Consider the following 22328-nt stretch of genomic DNA (forward strand, 5'->3'; position numbering starts at 1 on the left):
CGGATCAATTACACCAAACGCTATTTCTAAATAACGTTTAAAAATTGCTTAAATGGGCATGTGCGGGTATTTGACAACCGGGGCCGGCCGGCGAGATCTTTTATTTTAGGTTATGTTTGAATTGTTTTGAATTATTACTTTAGTTTCATTAGGTAATTTGATATTTAAGTAGCTGGGATTAGTTTTAATTAAATAAATATGGCCCAAAATATGGATTCCACCTCTTCCAATATTAAAGAACCTGTAAAGAGGCTTAGGTTTACAGATGAAACCTGTAAAGAGGCTTAGGTTTACAGATGACGACTTAGCCCTTCTAAGAGAATCTGTTGCTTGTTGCCCTACACCCACTGGCAGACGTTGAACAATAAAGCACTGGAAATAAGCACTTTAGTCCTTTAGTTTTAAAATACCTAGTAAACAAAACAATTTCAAAGTTTTAAATTCAAAGTTAGGTTAAGTTTAAATAGCGGACGCCACGCGAAAAGAATTCTTTCCGATTTCTATAAATGAAGCGAGTTAATATACCAGCTCACGTAAAGGAAATACCACCTGCCCTTATTAAGGTCTATGCACGCTATTCGGTTTAGCGATATCTCTCTATTACGCTGTTTATTGTTATTTTACGCGAGTTTATTTTTGCGCACAGGAAATTTTACTCGTTTGCACATCGTCATAAAAAAACAATTGTCGTACCACGAATTAGGGACAAGATTTTTATCTGTATACTTATAGGATACCTAATCTGTGGTTATACAATGAATTATATCATACAGGATAGTCACTTTGATTGTGGTAGATAATGATTCAGATCTGGAAAACGATTTTTTAAGCAATTTGTAGCTAAATTATATAACTTTATACTATCTCTTCCTAAATTAAAAATAAAAGTTTCCATCTATCGATTATACAAGGGAAAACAAAGAGTTGATATTTTGATCAAAATTTGAAATACCCTGTAGAATATGTTAACAAAGCAAAGAATTTAAAATGTTTATCATCTAGGTACGTCTTTTCTAGATAGTTTGTTTTTTGATTCATCTCAATAAGTTTATTTTTGTTGGAGATATTCGCTTTAAGACAGTAACGATTTAGGGAAATTTTAGCATTGATTTTGGGTCCTCATCAACACACTTATAAAATAGTGTTTATTGTTTTGGTAATGTCACTGGTCACTGTCATTGAAGAAAAGTCACATTATTATTTTTTATTGACTTTGATTCTAGTAAAGATGGTTTTAAAGTTTTGAAGTATCGGCTACTGCTGCTTTAATTGATCATGGTACATAGAGATCAACTTTTGGACTTAAAACCATATCTGCTAGACTAACTGTCCAACAGGCAATAATAATATGACTTTTCAAAGATAGTGACATTACATAAATCATAAACACTATTTTACAGGTCTGTTGACCAGGGCCAAAAACAACGGCATGGTTTTAATGTAAAAAATACGAAAAAGTGTTAGTGTCCTCTTCAAAAGCTAATATCTCCAAAAAAAATACAGCTTTTGAGATCAATCAAGAAATAAACTATGGAGAAAAGATACATTTAGATGATAACATGATTTTTAAATTCCTTGCTTCGTGAACGTACTCCACAGGTTAGGTTAAAAATTTTCACCAAAATATCAACATTTTGTTTTCTCTTGTATAACTGACAGATGGCAACTTTCATTTTTAATTTAGAGAAAGATACTAAAAAGTCAAATAATCGAGCTACAAATTGTTTAAAAATCATCAAAATCGGTCATCTATATAGAACACAATCTATAAAACTTGAAAGTACTTGAAAATTTTGAGGTGCCCGTTTTTCGTGCCGGTGAATATATTGCAACTGTAGTATAAAGTGAGTGAAAAATAATATTCTAACCCTAGATGCAACATTTTTCACAAACGCCTATACTTGTGCGGTTTGAAATTTTCATGCAAAATCCGGCAATACCGCATAGAAGAAATGTATCAACTCAACTTTTATCTCTTTTTAATACATTTGATTTTCCATTAAGCTGTCGACACGTTAAAATCCAGACTACGCAGTTTCGATGACCAGATCGGTATATTCAACCATTTCACAAATATTAAGTGGCCTCGCTACAGTAGATACACTAATAACTGTGTATAAAGAATTATTGCATAACTGTGTATAAAAGTTTGAACACGCTTCTACTTATTTAATCCCATTTGACTGATACACACTGCACACTGCATAAAGAGACTTTGCGTTCGATTGGATTATATGAATCAAAAGCAAAGCGTTTCAAACGAAACAAAGCCCTTTTGACGGGCAAACCCGTTTGCACAAATTGAAACGTCGATATTTAATAACCTGTAGGCCCTATGCAACGCAATACCGTGCTATTGCAGTCTGGTCCCACAGAAAACACTTAAATAAAGCGTGAAATCGGAGCCAAACGGTTTGTGTGTGGTCCGTTTCACGACCAGGGGTTTGCTTTGAAGGAATTTTATTGCGGGACCTCGAGAAATACACGAAAAATTCGGGTTTGTTTGGACAATGATAAGAGACGCTGTAGGGCGATTCCATGATTACTAACGGGACAAACTGAACGAAAAATAGAATGTTTTCGAAAAATATTTATATCTTAAATCGTTCATATAACAATGACCTTGTAATATTTGTTAGCAATGATTTTAAGTAATAATTTGCCAAAAAAATATTACTTGAATATTTATTAGATTGGCGGAAATATTACAAAAACATATGTTTACTAACGGGACAAAAAAAACTTCAGACATTTTTTCAAATAATTCAGAGAGACAGACCTGTGAATTTGAACGCCTGACACAAAATATAAAAATATAGGATAGTAAAGGTCCCATCTAAAAAATAGTTAAGCATATTACTCTCATTTACTTATCAGGTGTATAGGTTCTTGGTGGTAATTTATGTTTACTAACGGGACATTACTAACGGGACAGTTTTTTCCAACAGGATATATTATTATTTTTAAAACAATAAATTCAAAAATTACCTAATTTAATGCAACACAATCTATAAAACTTGAAAGTAATTTTGAAAATTTTGAGGTGCCCGTTTTTCGTGCCGGTGAATATATTGCAACTGTAGTAAAAAGCGAAAGCAAAAATAATATTTCAACCCTAGATGCAACATTTTTCACAAACGCTCATACTTGTGTGGAGCGTTGGAAATTTTTCATGCAAAATCTGGCAATACCGCATAGAAGAAATGTATCAACTCAACTTTTATCTCTTTTTAATACATTTGATTTTCCATTAAGCTGTCGACACGTTAAAATCCAGACTACGCAGTTTCGATGACCAGATCGGTATATTCAACCATTTCACAAATATTAAGTGGCCTCGCTACAGTAGATACACTAATAACTGTGTATAAAGAATTATTGCATAACTGTGTATAAAAGTTTGAACACGCTTCTACTTATTTAATCCCATTTGACTGATACACACTGCACACTGCATAAAGAGACTTTGCGTTCGATTGGATTATATGAATCAAAAGCAAAGCGTTTCAAACGAAACAAAGCCCTTTTGACGGGCAAACCCGTTTGCACAAATTGAGACGTCGATATTTAATAACCTGTCGGCCCTATGCAACGCAATACCGTGCTATTGCAGTCTGGTCCCACAGAAAACACTTAAATAAAGCGTGAAATCGGAGCCAAACGGTTTGTGTGTGGTCCGTTTCACGACCAGGGGTTTGCTTTGAAGGAATTTTATTGCGGGACCTCGAGAAATACACGAAAAATTCGGGTTTGTTTGGACAATGATAAGAGACGCTGTAGAAATAGAAAAGACTGTTTATTTGTTTCCCTTTTTAGAAAAATAGTGTGTTTGATGTTGTAGTGTCAATAAAGAAAAATAAATAGTAACGTTTCACGAGATATTCGTTACAAAACTACAGGCGACGAGACGGTTGTTGAAATCTTGGTCTTATAAATTTGTAGGAACAAGTGTGGTTACACTAGTTGCTGCAATTTATCACATCAGCTACTATTATGTTGGGGGTTGTCTTTTATATTTTGCATATAGAAATAAAAAAAGTAGATAACTTTTAAACACTATTGTTTTTCGAAGTACTAATTCTGAAAGCAATTATTCCACTCGCTTGTTGGTAACCTCAAAACTGTGTTTTTGAAGGCGTTGTTTGCTTCTTCTGAGGACTGGAACCTTTGACCACGCAGTTCATTCTTAATTTTTGGAAAAGTGAAAAGTCAGGACTTAGGTCGGGACTGTATGGAGGATGGTCCATCAATTCGATATATTCTTGCTTTAAAAACTGAACTGTTTTTCGAGCTCTGTAGGAACATTGTATTGTTTTGGTGGAGGATCATTCGTACAAATATACTGCACTTTTATATCAAGCGAGAAAAATAGTTCTATTAGTGAGAGATGTTGTGTAGTTAAGGTAAAAAATAGTCTGGTCAGTCTGTGAGAATGGGTAATATGTCTGACAGGTAAAAAATTGGATAAAAATTATTAAAACCATTGCCCATATTTTCGCAGTCTTAAAAATTTGTCAGATGATAGTGTTACATGATAATTAGTGATGATAATTACAGTCGCAAATATAAATAGCCAGATATATATATATATATATATATATATATATATATATATATATATATATATATATATATATATATATATATATATATATATATATATATATATATATATATATATATATATATATATTCTGGCTAAAGTGGAACATCCCGAAAGCCTTGCTAGACTCGTCCAAGTTCATACACTACACATGTGTCGCTTCCTCTCCTGATTTAACTACCTGACTTGTGAGTCTAGCCAGTCTGGCGAGGCTTTCGTGATTGTACATTTGACATGTACTTTCTATGAAATTATAGTATTATTAATCATATGACAAATTTTCAAATCCGGGAAAATATGGGCAAATATTTTGTAATTTTGCAATTTTCGAGATGTCATGCCGCCACACTCATTTTCCAATTTCGTAAATCAGACAGACTTACTTTTGACTATAGTTTATGATAGCATCAAATGATACCTTAAATTTCAAGTAAATGGGAAAATACAGGTTACGGATTTCAAAAATCTGTGAAATTTTTGCATCCGCAATTTTTCAGCCAGACTGACTTTCCTCCACTTAGGATGTGCCAGACTGTTATTTCCATTATTAAAATGATTAACTTTAATAAATGTCAAATATTTATGACTGGGAAAATAGGTGGACTTTTTAGTTTTTTATAAAGTATAACTTTGGTTTGGTTAGGCTGTGAAAATTTTAGCCAGGCTCACAAATTGTCATGTAATGTCACCATCCGAACATACTTTTATCAGCTTTTATATGTATATTCACCCATTGGGAAAATAAGTACAAAAAATTTCACTGCTCCTGGAATAATATAATATATATAATAACTGCTTCTAATATTTTCTTCTATCATCGTAGTGTAGTTCCCCTGTAGCCTGTAGACGATACTAGCAAGGATTTTTATTGATATTTCAACTAATAGGTAAATTCCATGGTCAGAATAAGTCGGAATAACCTCCTTCGAACAAGAGCCGTAAAATAATAAGAATGCACTGTAGGAAAAAGCAGCTAGACATTAATTATTCGGAAACAGTTAAGTACTGCCCACGTTTCAGCCCACGACCGTACCAACTCAGCTGTGTGAATTTAAAAAGACCAACGAGTTACCGAGCCGAGTTGTATTTCGTAAAAATTTAAATAGAGAAACTATCCAGTTTTAAATAATGACCAAGAGACGTATTCTGACTTATTTTTGTTTTTCCTATTCCGCATATTTTAGGATAGTTGAAGATGAAGAAACAAGGAACTACTTAATGCAAATTGACTAAATTGACCCATTACAACAAAACTAACTGAGTATATTGTTGCATATACAGGGTCCGGCAATAGTGCGTCGGGCATCGGTAGTAGCTCCTAGAATAAAAAACTTGAGAATTTTGTGAAATGCAAACATAAAGTATGTACCAGGATGTATTTCCGGAAAATATTTTAACTTCTATAGGGTGGCTCAAAAAAGTGTGAGTGGATCTGGATGATTTTTTTTAAACGGAACACCCTGTATATTATTGCATTTTTGGCTTCCTTTCAGATCACTTTACATAATCCTAAGATATGAGTAAATCTATTTTGATAGTTTCAAAGATATTAAAAGATAAATCAAAAATGTATATTTTTCAACTCTTCTTAAAAAAATATTAAAAATACAAGAACTGTTCTGAAATCAAAACTATATTAGGTATTTACTTTAGAAGGTCTTTTCTTACTTTGCTATAAATATGGTAATCGTAAATCATATAGGATGTTCAATATTTTGCGCCAAACTTTCAAAAATATAAAATAATTTTTCTTAGTTTTTTTTTAAATGGAACACCCTGTATATTATTTTTTTATTAGATGGTGAATTAAAAAATGAACATTTTTTGTATTTAAAGCATTTCAAAATGTTTAATAGTTTTCTGGATACACGCAGTATTATTTCATATGGCGCTTTCAATGGTAAGATACGAGAGAAAAATCATTGGGTGACTTTGATAAAAATTTACTGTGGAAAATGCCATATGAAATACATAACCGGAATATCTGCGAAACCGCTAAAAATTTGAAATACTCTAAATACAAAAAATGTTCATTTTTAAATGCTCCATCTATTGAAAAAATAATATACAGGGTGTTCCATTTAAAAAAACGAAGAAAAATTATTTTATATTTTAGAAAGTTTGGCGTAGAATTTTGAACATCCTGTATAATTTACGATTTCCATATTTACAGCAAAGTAAGTACAGACCAAAAAAGTAAATATATAATATAGTTTCGATTTCAGGACAGTTTTTGTAATATTAATAATTTAAAAAAAAAAGAAAGACTGAAAAATATATAATTTTTGTTTATTTATTAATATCTGTGAAATTATCGATATCGATTTACCCATGTCTTAGGATTATGAAAAGTGATCTGAAAGGAACACAAAAATGTAATAATATGCAGGGTGTTCCATTTAAAAAAAATCATCCCGATCCACTCACACTTGTTTGAGCCACCCTATAGAAGTTAAAATATTTTCCTGAAATACATCCTAGTACATAATTTAGGTTTGTACTTGCAAAATTCCCAATTTTTTTATTCTAGGAGCTACAGATGGCCGACGCACTATTGCCGGACCCTGTACAAGGCGTTTCAAAAAACATATGCCATCTCTCGTCGGGATATTCCTCTTGATGGGAGTAAAAAATTCAAAGCCGCAACACATGAGATAGCGTTACGCAAAGCCAAGGTCGTCAAGCGTCACAAAAATGGCTAAAACCCGGAATGTAGATGGGACTAGATAGAAAGAGCTCCATCTTTTCATGATATTTTAACGACGTTTCGTGCACTAGAAAACCCCATCATCGATGGAGAAAAAATCGTTCGATTTAATGGGTCTTCAAATTCTGTGAAGTGAATCAAATTATTTCTTAATTTTTAATTTATCCTTCAATTTAATAGCTATTAGTAAGAGGTTTCACTTCAAATATGCGCACATAGTGCCCACAGATTTTTTTTAATATACACTGTATGTTTTTTACTAATTATAGTGATTTTTGCCTTCTATTTCATATTTTAATTTCTTCTCGGAACATTGCTAATATCAACCCGCCACAAAGTTATAGACATTATTTTTATCTTTATGATTGGAAGCAATACTTAAATTTTAATAGGCAATAAAGGGTTAGGAGAAAAACATACCTTCACATTGTTTATTACACTGCTGCAATTACAATCGAGACACTGTAATGCAATCTCGTAACTCGACACTGGGGTCGATTAAAATTAGTGAGTTTCGCAGATTGACATTGACATTCGATAATAAGCACATAATAAGTGCGGTTAAATAAAACTGATTACGTCGATTTATCGAGTTACAAACGAGCTTTACACGATTGTAAACTATTTGGGTTAGAAAACACTGCGCAGTAGGGATGTACGATACAATACAATTTTCATGGTATCGATAGATAATTGAAATTATTCGTAATTCCATTATAACCTTAGAATAAAAAGATTAAGTTTTGTACAAAAAATTGGTCAAGTGCGAGTCGGACTCGCGCACGAAGGGTTCCGTATAATTCATTATCTATACAACATTAGACACTCTATTATTACAAACTTTTTTTCCGATTTGGCTGAAATTTTGAATGCGCGTATAACTAATTTAAAAAAAATGAAGAAACACATTACTAAAAACTGTATTAATCAATAATAAATATGTAAAAAGTAAAAATAAATATATAAAAATATGTAAAAATTAAAAAAACGATTAAAAAAAAGTCGCCTTGACTAGGATTTGAACCTGCCTTACTACGGCTCCAACGCCATAGCAGCGTAAAGTCCTAACGCTTTAAACCACGCGGCCACCGAGGACTTGAAAGATTCTATGTAAAATTCTTACTTAAAAGATAATGTTTAGTGAAAGTACTTTTTTATTTATAAACATTTATTTAATTCTGTTTTTAGTATTTGTTCTTATAGCGGCAACATAGATACATTATCTGTAAAAATTTCAACTGTCTAGCTATAACGGTTCATAAGATGTGACCTCTGTGACAGACGGACGGACAGCGAAGTCTTAAGGCGGGTTCTCACTTGTCAGTTTCGCTGACGCAGTCTGACTGATTCATTATCAATGAAAAATAAAAATCTACGATTGTATTCACACGTTTCATGTTTTGCTACATTCAGTATTCAGTTGGTCCAAACATTTTAACGTGGTGATTTCGCAGACATGAAAATGGTTAAAACAACATTGAAACCAGGTGTTAGCGAAGTTTGTTTACAATTAGCAAATGAATTACAGAATATTCTGGTGAATCAGAAAAGAAGAAAACGTTTTTTTTAAAGCAGATACGTCTACAAGAAACCGTTGACGTTCTATTTTAACAGAACGTCAACGGTTTCTTGTAGACGTATCTGCTTTAAAAAAAAGCGTGTTCTCATAATAGTTTGAATTTAAATATTTTAAATAGTTTTTTTTCTTTATTCTTTGAATGTTTTTTGCTTCCAACGATAGACTTTCCGAAACGTTAAGCACTTTTTCTTTGTTAAGCCAATTTGTATAACTGCAAACATAATTTCTGAAAAGCAGTGTCCGTTTAGGTTTAACGCAGAAGTGTTTACAAAAAATAACTATTTTATTTTGTAGATTTTCTTGCAGTGCAGTGGCGAAATACCCATAAAGGATTTTTTTGGAGATACATATTAAAATAATTAATTAACTTTAACTTGTAAACTGAACAAATCACGAAAATGTAGTTCTCACGCTTCAGTTTCTATTCATTATTCGATAATAATCAGTCAAAATGGAAAAAAGTAGAACTGGTTTTCACTTTAACTGAAAGTACGAATGTACTGATCATTTAAAATGAAAATGTGTTCTGACGTTCATTATTTGTTCAGTATCACTGAATCAGTCAGACTGCGTCAGCGAAACTGACAAGTGAGAACCCGCCTTTAGTAATAGGGTTCCCGTTTTAACCCTTTGGGTACGGAACCCAAAAAACCGTATCTGATGCTCTGAAAAAGTTAAGCCCCAAACTCACTATACGCCAGCGACCAAGCTTCCATTGATGCGGGTGATGCATCGCCTCCCTTCAAAATATTGTAATACATTTTATTTAAAATAGTCACTCAGATCTCCTGTAATAAATTAGAATTATCAGTAAATTTATTCCATAATTAAATTCAATTTCAATTATTCAATGTGTGTATTGATCGAGCTTTATAGATAACACTAAGAGACCTACGCTAAACGCTAAAAATAAAAATATCTCGACCGGGCGATGATGCGACTGTCCTCATTACATCTTGAACGACCCGGGGTCAGGGAACTTTCCGGCCGCGATTACGTCGCCCGTTCGGGTGATGCTGTTTTTTAAACACATCTCGTTCGTGGTATTAAATAAAAAATATCGTCGCGCATCCCGATGAGCGATTCTGGGTGTGGCTGTAAAATAGAAATAATTTTGCAATCATCCTTCAATTCGATGGTGTATTCAGAAAAATTAAAAGCTATTGAAGAAGGACCTCCAAAGCATATTTTGAAGGTCAATAAAAAAAGAGAGAGGTTTTAAAACTGCGCAATCGTCACTTTAGTGAAAATGTTTATAAAAGTGAACACTGGTTATGTGGTTGTAAGGTACTCAATCAACAATTTTTGTTGACCCTGCCTACTATTTTATCTAACAGATATGTTCACAGCTTTTTTTTGCCTAAATTTAGTTCTTTTTTAAAATGGTTTGATTATATTTTTACATTTTTTGTATATTTTGTTTTTGTAACTTCAAAATTAAAGATTTTAATAAAAAAACTTTATTGTGTTGGTAAAATGTTAATGTAAATGTTAATTGCACTGACTACATCCCCTTGTATTGACGCTACGCTACGCCGCTGGCTCCTTCCTTAACCTTTTCATTGAAACAGAATTGCCTATAGGTATATATGTTGCCCAAGTTAAACAGTAACTAATTACATACACTTTTTTATTTTCTAATCCTTTTTTATCCAATTTCCTAAGCTGGCGACATAGAAAATATACGCCCCCTACCTTAATCACGCCACTGCCCCCTATTGTCAACGAGTTCACGCTTAAACAGGCCTTCCGTAGAATGATTCCATCATATACAGTTTAAAATTCAATTTATATGCAAATGTCTCCTTATATAGGTACGAAACAAAAAGCTCATAAATATTAGAACTTAAAGATGGTTTTTTTGTCAAATGACGTGAACTTATTATGTTACAGGGTTAAATAAAGAAAGGGAAAATATGAAATAAGTTGTTTTAAATATTTAAAATGAAATATAGGGGATAGTATGAGTAGGCAGACAGAAAGAGTGGAAAAGTGGAAACTCTATATTATTACTTATACCGCCACAATGTTTAACAAAATTGTTAATTTGAGAACAATATGTCTTTCGCTATAGTTCAACAGCTCGGGGAAGATTTCGACAGACGACATCCAAAAAATATGCAGAAAATACAATTTGCCTGTTAATTATAATGACAGACACAACTGTCACTGTCAGGAATCCCGAGAACATTAAACTGAAGAACGGTAAATACCGGTAAATTTGTAATCCCTATAGAATAGACAATATAACATTTTTAAAATTATAGTTGTAGTAAAAAAATAAAAAATAATCCTTTACTAAGATAGTTACAATACACCCCTTCTGCCCCTACACGGTCGCACAGCCACAGCATCTCCCCTACTCCGAGTCAGATTATGGCTCGTCTCGTAGCCAAACGACTCTTTAGGGGAGCCGGGGCACGTGGCCAATAAGGGGACGCCGCTGTTTTTTTCTGTGGCTCGACGGGAAGCGACGGGTTTATTTGATGTTTTTTTGAATTAGGGGAAGGCGGGGGATTGGGGGACAGGAGGGGGTAGTGCACGTGGGAAAAGTGCGAGCGGTCAAGCTGAACGGGATAATGAACAGAGAGGGGTGTGATTTTGCTAAAAAGCTAAAATTACATGGTCTACTTTTACTTTAAGTAGTCTAAAGCTTCATTCAGAACCTCGAAATTAGTGGAATAAATTAGTGGTTTCAATTAGTATGGAAGTTTGTTCCTGTAATTTAAAGGTAAGCATTTAAGCTTCATTCAGAACCTCGCAATTAGTGGAATAAATTACATTGTTTCTTGTCCTCGGGCTTCTTGGCTGATATGCTCTGATTCATTATCTGCTCTACTATGTATAGAAAAACTTTACCCCCAACATCCTTTGGAAGCACATATAATGGATTTGCGACATAGGGCAACTAGCCTAGGCTCCAATATATCTGTATTGTGGATCCCTAGCCATGTGGGCATTACCGGTAATGAAAGCGCTGATCACTACGCTAAAAATGCACGGTACAGATAGGTTATCAGTTTATTCCACGGGTTGTCTGCTCACAAAAATCGCCCGACTGTGCAAATCCCTGGTTCAACTGGAGTAGGATCTTCTAAGGAAGAACCTAACAAACTCTGGAATGTCAAAGACATTCTTCTGTGGCTTCTCCACATCGAGTTATGATCGTCGCAAAGCTGTAGTAATTAACAGACTCATATTAGGACATTGTAGGTTTTCTCATCATTTTTTGCTTAAGGGCCAACCACCGCCTCTATGTGATAAATGTAGTAATCATTTAACTGTCAAACATATTCTTAAGGAATGTAGTTAGCTAATTATCTCCTATTAAACTTCTCTCGTACCGCCTCTTCGAGTGCCTCTCTTAATTCATAAGTTCTTTTGTAAACCTTGTTGTTAACCATACCGAATAAAAAATCTAAAATGGATAGGTTTGTAGAGAGATTATAGAGATACATTCAATAGACTGATTGATAGAGATACATTTTGATTTCTTTCGAAAATCGACAACTATGAAACTATGAACCCTTCCCGGACACAAACGGTACATTGTGAGACAGGAAATTGTAGAGAGAAACAAGCCCTATAACATAGGATACAACATTTTAATGAACAGTGCTTTACATAAAATCAATAAAATGAAAAATATACGAAATAATTCTGATTTCTTTCGAAAATCGACAACTATGAAACTATGAACCCTTCCTGGATACAAACGGTACATTGTGAGACTGGAAATTGTAGAGAGAAACAAGCCCTATAACATAGGATACAACATTTTAATGAACAGTGCTTTACATAAAATCAATAAAATGAAAAATATACGAAATAATTCTGATTTCTTTCGAAAATCGACAACTATGAAACTATGAACCCTTCCTGGATACAAACGGTACATTGTGAGACAGGAAATTGTAGAGAGAAACAAGCCCTATAACATAGGATACATTTTAATGAACAGTGCTTTACATAAAATCAATAAAATGAAAAATATAAGAAATAATTCTGATTTCTTTCGAAAATCGACAACTATGAAACTATGAACCCTTCCTGGATACAAACGGTACATTGTGGGACAGGAAATTGTAGAGAGAAACAAGCCCTACAATATATAATACAACATTTTAATGAACAGTGCTTTACATAAAATCAATAAAATGAAAAATATAAGAAATAATTCTGATTTCTTTCGAAAATCGACAACTATGAAACTATGAACCCTTCCTGGATACAAACCTACCTAAGAGAGGCATGCAATCTTTCGTCAGACATGTCAGTTAGTTTTTCTACAAGTGAGCAACCAAAACTTTTTGATTTTCTGGAAAATTCGGGATATATATCTAAAATATAGGTATCTAAAAAGCTACGTTTTGGTTTAAAGCAACCAATTACTAATTCAACTGTATATATTTTTACGTTTTATTGATTTATTCTATGTACGATTTACTTTTATTTGTACGAAATCAATGTCTGTACTCTTAACATATACAATCTGTCTATAAACGTGTTGTTTAGTAATATGTCAAATATTGTACCGTACTAAAATAGCAGGTGATACGCCTTCTTAATACCATCTGATGCTGATGCGGCTTGAAACCTAAATTTCTTCTTCTTCTTCTTCAATTAAACTTTATACTTCGATCATTCACAATGTCTAAAAAACACAATTGAAATTAATAGAATATCCTAGCAACATTTTGCGGTAGTCAGTTGTATCCATAAAGGGAGCCTAATCTTTAGTTTATAAAACAATGAACTTTTGATTTCTAACCACAATTTCTTTTGACGGATGATAATAAAAGGCCAAAAATGACATTCCTCGCAAATTTTGTAGTATGATTAGCGGAAAAGTTAAAATTTGTTAACTTTTTCTACTAATTGAAAACGACTACCACTAATTTTGAAGTTCTGAATGCTTACATTGAAATTAAAGGATCAAACTTCTACGCTAATTGAAACCACTAATTTATTCCACTAATTGCGAGGTTCTGAATGGAGCTTTAGAGCGTCAAAATTAGTGGTAGTAACTTTCAAAGCTTCATTCAGAATCTCGAAATTAGTGGAATAAATTAGTGGTTTCAATTAACGTACAAGTTTGTTCCTCTAATTTCAATGTAAGCATTCAAAACGTAACTTGGTAGTGGTACTGATTTTCAATTGGTGGTTTTAATATTATAATAGTTACAATCTGAGAAAAATCAAGGATTGTCACGGGGTTTTTAACAAAACATTGTCTCCTCAATGACACCTCAGTAGACTGAAGCTAACCCCCTTCCCACTCATTCCACATTCTACATGGTGGTGACCTAGTGATTTATTTAGCAAATGGACAGTAGCTAACTCTTTCTTAACTGATTTCGGTCTGAGTTGAAGAGGAGAAATTCCGACCGACCGTACATGGCCAAATTATACCGTTCTCAAGCCAAATCTCAATGTCTAGGTTGTGACCTCGACCGCCGCTCTCGGACACGGTACCCGATAGCGGTGGGTTCCTCAACCAGCCGCCCCCCTGTCCCCGCCCCTCCGCCTATGCTCACGAATATTTCGGCAAAAGTGGTCTGAAGCCGCCGCCGATGCTGCTGCCCACCGAAAAATTCGCGGTCACTGTCAGGGTCGCCATCTCTTCAGACACAAGGAACAGATACACAGAAAAAAACACATGTTTTAGCAATAACTATCTGTTTTACGACTCGGGGAAGAGTTCGACAGACGATGACAGGAAAAAAGCAGATGACGTCCATACCAATCCAATTATATCACTGAAAAAAGTTTCTGATATTCTGCAAGTTAACTATAGATTAGATGGTCGTCTCCTCTAGTTTTTAACTAGTCTTATTGGTTGATTTCAAAATTGACAGACCATATTTCAATATGATTGGATGTATGGAGTCTAGAGATGAGGAGAAATATCTCTTATGGGACTTGTAAGAGAATAAAAGGAACATAACCAAAAATTACCCAAAAAAGCTTTCTTTTTATTTTTTAGAATATAAAACAAATATTTTTATATATTAGAGGCCCAGTCTATTGCTGCTGGATAAAAATCGATAATTTATTTCATGTGACATGAAAATAAAATTTGTATTTTTTTTGAAACCCGCGCCTTCACGTCAAATATTTATCTCTTTTGAATAATTTCCTGTTCTATCCTCTTTAAATTTTAGTTTACAGCATTCAGAACGTCCAGAACATTAGTGGTAGATATTTCAATTAGTAGAAAAAGTTATTTTAAAACTTTTTAACTTTTCCACTAATTATACTTCAAATGTTGCGAGAAATGCCGCGAAATGTTGCGAGAAAATGAAATTGTGGTTAGAAATGAAAAGTTGTTTGTTTATAAAATCTAATATTAGGCTTTCTCTATGAATACAACTGACTAACGTAAGCTGTTGCTGGGATATTCTATTAATTTTAATTGTGTTTTTTAAATATTGTGAATGATCGTAAACTAAAGCTTCATTCAGAACCTCGCAATTAGTGGAATGAATTAGTGGTTTGAATTACACTTTATACTTTTTAGTTTACGATCATTCTCAATGTCTAAAAAACACAATTAAAATGAGTAGAGTATCCTAATAGCAACAGCTTGCAGTAATCTGTCGTATCCATAGAGGAAGCCTAATATTCAGCTTATACTTTGAATAAGAAGACTAAGGAAGGAGCATACCTTTGAATAAGAAGACTAAGGAAGGAGATATGCTCCTTCCTTAGTCTTCTTATTGAAAGGAGCATACTAAAAATCTTAGGTCCACCGCGATGGGCCTCAAATATGGCCGACTTAAATTCCGGTTTATCAGTGCCGTTCTATTTTTTTTTTAAAAAATGTAAAACTATGATGTAGGGTAGACGTGGGGTAGACTCAATAATTTGCTGTTTTATTTTACGTTGTGAATAAATGTTGGTAGTTATTAAAATTGTTATAAAAATATAAAATTCTAATAAAAATAGTTAAGTTATAATCATTATTTATAACCATAAACATCCGATACGCTACTGAAGCAGGTAAGTCAAATTGACGTATCTAAATTCTTTGACATCTAATCTTTGACAAGTAGTAAATAAAAGCAAAAATGCAAGAAAAAAGATATAGTTAATTAATTTAAGTGAATTTCATAAATGATCGGTTTACTACACGTATGTATATTATATAGTCACTTACTAGCGAAAAGTTGTTCCATTATTTCACTCAATTTTTGCCGAGATCTACCGCACACTACACAACCAACTATTTTAGAGTCTTTTTCGATAAATCGCGATAGTGTCACTGTTAATTTAAGTTCTGCCACAATTTCCATCTAGATTTACTACCTTTATACAACTATCAGTAGTAGAATAAATAATAAATAACATAAAATAAGAACCGTAAAGACTGACAAATCCACAAAATTTCAAATCAAATTCAAATGTGTCAAATGAATCGTCAAACAGAACTGTTCCAGAAGGATCCCCACCCTAGAGTCCTTTTTCCGCCCACCATGCATGAATACATGGATAGCATTATGCTCCTTCCTTAGTCTTCTTATTCAAAGAGCTTATAAAACAATAAACTAACCACATTTTCTCATGACGGATGATAATCAAAGGCCAAAATGACATTCCTCGCAAATTTTGAAGTATAATTAGTGGAAAAGTCAAAAGTTCGTTAACTTTTTCAACTAATTGAAAATTCCTACCACTAATTTTGACGTTCTGAATGCTTATATTCAAATTAGAGGAACAAACACCTACGCGAATTGAAACCAGTAATTTATTCTACTAATTGCGAGGTTCTGAATGAAGCTTAAAATTTGAAGACGCTTGAAAATGACAATTTTTCACAATATTCACACGACTTTTACACAATATTTTGACTATTTCGGCAAAAAACTTTTTTTCGTGTAGAATAGACACCGGCGACGTCGAAATCGAGAGTGCGGCGACGGGGACGCAGACCTTCATTTTTTTCCGCGCGTTCTTCGCTTGTTTTCGGCATTAATTGATATTAGTCCGCCGCCATTCGACTTTCAGCAGTCTCTCTCGGTGTCAATGACATTTCGATTGTTGATATTTTTGTTTTTTTTTCATCTGTTTCTTACGTACTGTAGGTGCGTGGGTTTCGCAGGTTCGTTCATTCATACCAAGGCAAAAATAAATTACATCGATGGTAAATTCCTATACGCCTATACTATATTACCTGTTTCTATAAATTTTAATTTTAGTTTGATGACTCTCCCTTTGTCATGATATGGCATAAAGTTTTTCGGCAGTGAAGCACCACATCAGTCGACATTTTCTCGTTGGTACAGAGAATTTAAACGTGGACGGATTAGTATTTGCGATGATTCAAGAGCAGGTCCACCAACAACGACAGTTACCCAGGAAAAAGTCGATGCTGTACGTAAGCTGATCCAAGAAGATCGTGAAATTGAAACATCATTGAGCATTTCAAAGACGAAAGAAAAATGAAGAATTATCTGCAAAAAGTTAGTTTCTCATTGGATATCGCATCTGTAGATAGAGAACAGACAGCAATTAGAGTAAATTCGTATCAAAAAAGTCTACACCGGTTTAAAGCAGAAAACTAAAAAAAATAGCACCTACTGTAAGTGCTGATGAACACGAAATCAACAGTTTAGGTGTTCGGAGATGAACCAAAACCGACAAAAGTTATCCGTTCTCGAAGTGTTCCAAAAACATGGTAACGATATGAGTCCCAAAAGAGCAACAATACCTCTGCAAAATCACAGAACTGTTACTGGCCTATTAGTACATATAGGTATATTTGTATGCCGGAAGTAATTGCTAAGTTTAGTAAACCAACCCTCAACGACGAATGATCCTCCACCAAGACAATGCAAGTTCCTACACACATTGAAAAAGTATTTTAAAAAGCAGTTTTAGGGTAGTTTAGAGTTTTTTAAAAGTTTTAAAAGCAAGAAAACATTGAATTGGTGGACTATCCTCCATACAGTCCCGACCTAAGTCCCAACGACTTTTCCAAAAATGTTTTTTAACTGCGTGATCAAAGGTTCCAGTCCCAAGAAGATACAGCCGTCAGCGTCAGCGCCGGCGAGTTTCGTCACTAAAAAATACTTTCTTCTAGTCAAGTATCTTGTAGTTTAACTACCATGTAGTTTGAAATTTCATTAACAACTATCCTTGATCCAGACAACCGCGGGTCATTTGGACAAATTCCTATGATTCTCCTATCCATTCAAATTGTTTTCTTGACTCCCGGATTTTGGCATTTTCTCTACATGTCCTAACCGTGAAATTTTCGTCACGCAATATTTTGGCAAGTTAAATTGCTTAGAAATCCTAATGTTATGCTTACCTGCAAAAAAGCGTTTATGGCCATCTGTTTTACCTCTACAGAGATTGATTTAAATTTTAGTATACTTTTTTATACAAAAATAAGAGCTATGAGTAGTTAGCCAGCAGAACTATAAAATTAAATTTACCTTTATGGTAAAACCTTTTTCTTGATGTCAAATGAAAACTTGCTTTACCTTTTGTCGCGCTAATAAAATAACCTGCCTAAATAAAACAAAATAAACAAACTTATCAGACATTTGAAAAGAATGACATTTTACTTATGGCACCAGCCTACTATGATGCTATACACTATACATATCTTCATACCTATACACTTTTATCACAATGTTCTTCATTGTGATTTGGCATAAAGACTGTTAGAAAATCTACTTCCTAGCATTGAGCATTATAGGTAGAGCCTGTCCATCGAGAAGATACATGACAGTGACAATTATGTCTGACATTTTAAGTACGTATGAGAACATTCGAGACAGACAGTTTTTTACTCATTTTGCTGCCTTTTTTCCTAATTTTGTTGTTGGTTTAGCCGTTTTACTGTCTTTTTTATGTCTGTTTTACTGTTTTTATTGTTTTTACTGTTTTTTCCTATCTGTAAAGCAGCCTATTATATATAAAGCTATTACAAACCTGTAAAACAGCCAGCAATCAGTCAAAGAAAGTTGTCTATCCCAATTATCGCCAAACCTACCATTTTACTTCGCACGTAAATTGTAGGTATCGTATGATCGAAAAAAAACCGGCGTCAGCGATGGCTATGAAATGAAGATCGCTGACATTTTATATGTAAAATTATATGGGGAATGTCATCGACCGTCATTTCCAAGCCAACTGTACGCCGTTTTTTCGATCATACGATATTTTCTGTCATTTTTGGATATTGTATATTGGATTGGAATCTTCCCTGACATATTGGACAGACTTTAGTCTGTAAAACGGATCAGAGAACGACATCCAAAAAAATACAGTAAAAACTACTTACCTTTGAATTAAAATGGCAGACACAACTCTGTCACTGTCATGTATCCTGTCGTTGGACTGAGGACAGACTTTTAGTAATGTCTATCTAACGGGAGAACACCTGAGAGTCATTTTAATTAGCAACTAAATTGTTTTTCTTGGACTGCCGAATTCTTCTTTGGATCGTTAGACAGACTGGATCTGTATTTTCATTCGTCGGACCAACAAAAAGTGTGTTGTTTATTTATGAATTGGGCTTTGACAGTTGAAAAAATTCATAAAAAACCTAAATACAGTGTGTCCCACAAGAGAATACATGACAGTTGTGATCTGTCATTTTTTTTTGTCACTTATAGGATGTCGTCTGTCGAAATCTTCCCCTGACTCGTTGGAGACTTTATTATGTCGGTAATTATTATTCTTAAGATTTGTTTTATCAGTCGTCATACCTGAATAGTAGTACCTGAATAATTGTTTGTGCTTGAAATAATTGTACAGTGTGGAGGATTTCCATCCTGGAGGATTTGAAGTTACGATAAAGCAGTAAGTACATCTTTTAACATATATCTTTCAGACACGGATGGTCTGCACCAATCAATATTTGTTGGTTTGTTGGATTTTTAGTATTTTCTTGAAAAACGGGACAATTTGGCGTCCCGAAGCGTCTTTCGGGGACACCGGGACAGACGGTCGAAAAAAGGGACGGTCCCGTTCAAAACGGGACGTATGGTCACGTTATGTATGTACTCTCAACAGATTAAGTTGATTGCTTTAAAATTCCTATAAAATGGACAGTTTTCCCCCTTCATTTGATGTTGTAATCCAAACAAAGACACTAAAACCAAAAACATACCTGTCTGAAGATTCCGAGCTGTCGTATCTATCGACGCATCTCTTCTTCCTGCAATCGTCGTCCAGCGATCCTTCCTCCTTGGTTGCCGCTGCCGCCGAGCCAGCAGTGGTCGATGCTCCATGACTGCTCTTCTTCGAGTTCGGTTTCACGCCACACAATCCTTCCAAAAACACCTTTTCGCCACCACTGTTTTCACGTCCAGGATAACAATGATTATTCACTTTGTCACCAACAACGGCTACGCTCCTTCTGTAATCCATAACAATGTCAGTCATCAATGTTTTGCTATCGGCACGCGCGAATTCGGCCGCCGTGACACCCGCATGCGGCCCGTCTGCCATTTTGAACACACTGGTGGCGGCGGCGGCGCGGCGTGCGGCGCCGCATTCGCAGGAGGCGGCGCGGCGCGCGCGTCCCTCCGGTGTTGCCGATTTAGGATGGAGGTTGGCAGGAAGGGGGAGCGCGAGCGGTGTTGACGCCCCGGACGGAGAAGAAACGATCGGCGGCGGGCCTAGTTCGATACGTCTTGCTACTAGGTGGACCAAACAAACTGCTAACTCCATTATTCCCAATTTTAGAGAAGAGAAAGGCACACAATAATATTATGTACACATGTAGCAAGTACCGTATGATCGAAAAAAAAACGGCGTCCAGTTGGCTGGGAAATGACGATCGACCGACCACATTTCCAATATAAATTTACATATGTGATGACAGAACGATCTTCATTTCATAGCCATCGCTGACGCCGTTTTTTTTTCGACCATACGGTATATTCATGCGTTAATATGATAAAGAGATAATAATAACATTTGTTGGGGAACAATAAAACTTAATATTTAGTTAAAAAATTTACATAAAAATGATGTATTAAATGTACAATATTATATTTAGTTAAAATCTCTCTCTCAAAAATGGAGTTAGCAGTTAGCAGTTAGCATATCGATATAAAAGTTAAAATTGTAGCAATTTTTCTCTTGTAACTTTCTCTTGTATTTTTCTCTTGTTCTTTGTAACTTGATTGCTAGTTACACTACTCATTAGCGTCACTAGCAATTCATCCAGGGGGGGCTACGACTTTTGTTTTTAAAAAATAAAGAATATCTACTTAAAATAAAAAAATAAACACATTTTTTGAATAAAACGTTTACATGAATTTCTCTATTATAACAAATTTTGTAAAAAAATAAAAGCTGACATTTTTTTGGAATACAACAGAATAATATTAACTAAACAAAACTAGAAAAAGTAATTTTTGCTACATCAGCAAATCATAATTAATATTTAGTCACGAGTAATTTAGTAAAAATTCAAGATTTTCCTTGGGGGTGCCCAGCCCCGGACCCCCCTCTAGTTACGCCAATGGGTGCCACTATCACGCCCAATGACTAAAGAATACAAGGACTAATAACACCCGAGACTAAATTGTTACCATACCTCCAAACAGTGCCGTGGCACATAATTTTCTTAACATAGCTGCTTGAAGAGATATTTATATTTTTGATAAATGGTTTTGACTACGCCTATGGTGTATGTGGTGGTATAAAAGTATAAAACTAGTAACGACGTATAGCACATATCAAGCACATATAATATCAGAAATGTAATTATGGAATTCAATAAAAAAAAACTAAAAAGGTGAAGTGGATTAGCGTACTCAACACCATAGGCGTAGTCAAAATATTTATCAGAAATATACATATCTCAAGCAACTAAGTTAAGAAAAAATATGTGGCACGGCACTGTTTGGAGGCATGGTAACAATTTGGTCTCGGGTCTTTGTATTTTGTAGTCATTGATCACGCCAGTGCTGAAATAATTTAAAGTCGTGTCCTTTATTTTAAATATTTACATGCCAACATGTCATTATATGCAATTTTGACTACAAACAGTGGGCAAACCAATTGAACTATACAGGGTGGTGACAATTTCGATGCTCATCATAGATCATTGGCCATCTCAGTCATAATAAGAAACTACGAGAGGTACAAATTCGGTTAAATGGGACAAAAGTTGCGTAATTAGAAGTTTGACAACACCTATGAAAAAAATCCCGGTATCTAGATTAGTTTCGGATTTATGTAAAAAAATGAAAATGATATATACGTTTATTTTATATGACAATATCTTCAAAACTATTGTATCTATTGCAACGTATGTTGGTAGTTTTGTATTTTTGACCTCGAGCAATTAAATGCCGTTTTCAGAAAATTTCTAATGGTGCGTCCAGACCTGAGGAGTCGAGTGCGAGACGAGAGCAAGACAAGAGCGAGACAAGAGCGAGGCAAGAGCAAGACGAGTGCGAGGCGAGAGC

The 22328-nt window shown here is 34.4% G+C and overlaps 1 protein-coding gene across 1 annotated transcript in view; it reads right to left on the reverse strand.

The window, feature by feature from the left end:
- The window catches only part of LOC115875812 (zinc finger protein AEBP2), a 254318-nt gene extending 233977 nt beyond the window's left edge, over window positions 1–20341 (reverse strand). Inside the window, exon 1 of the mRNA XM_030891320.1 lies at window positions 20015–20341. Coding sequence (XP_030747180.1) covers window positions 20015–20289 — 275 coding nt within the window. The 5' untranslated portion in view covers window positions 20290–20341. The remainder of the gene's footprint in view (window positions 1–20014) is intronic.
- Between the last annotated feature and the right edge of the window lie 1987 nt (window positions 20342–22328).

The sequence above is a fragment of the Sitophilus oryzae genome, unplaced genomic scaffold (assembly GCF_002938485.1).
Source record: "Sitophilus oryzae breed Bouriz unplaced genomic scaffold, Soryzae_2.0 scaffold_1396_pilon_pilon, whole genome shotgun sequence".
In the NCBI taxonomy this organism is placed as follows: Eukaryota; Metazoa; Arthropoda; class Insecta; order Coleoptera; family Curculionidae; genus Sitophilus; species Sitophilus oryzae.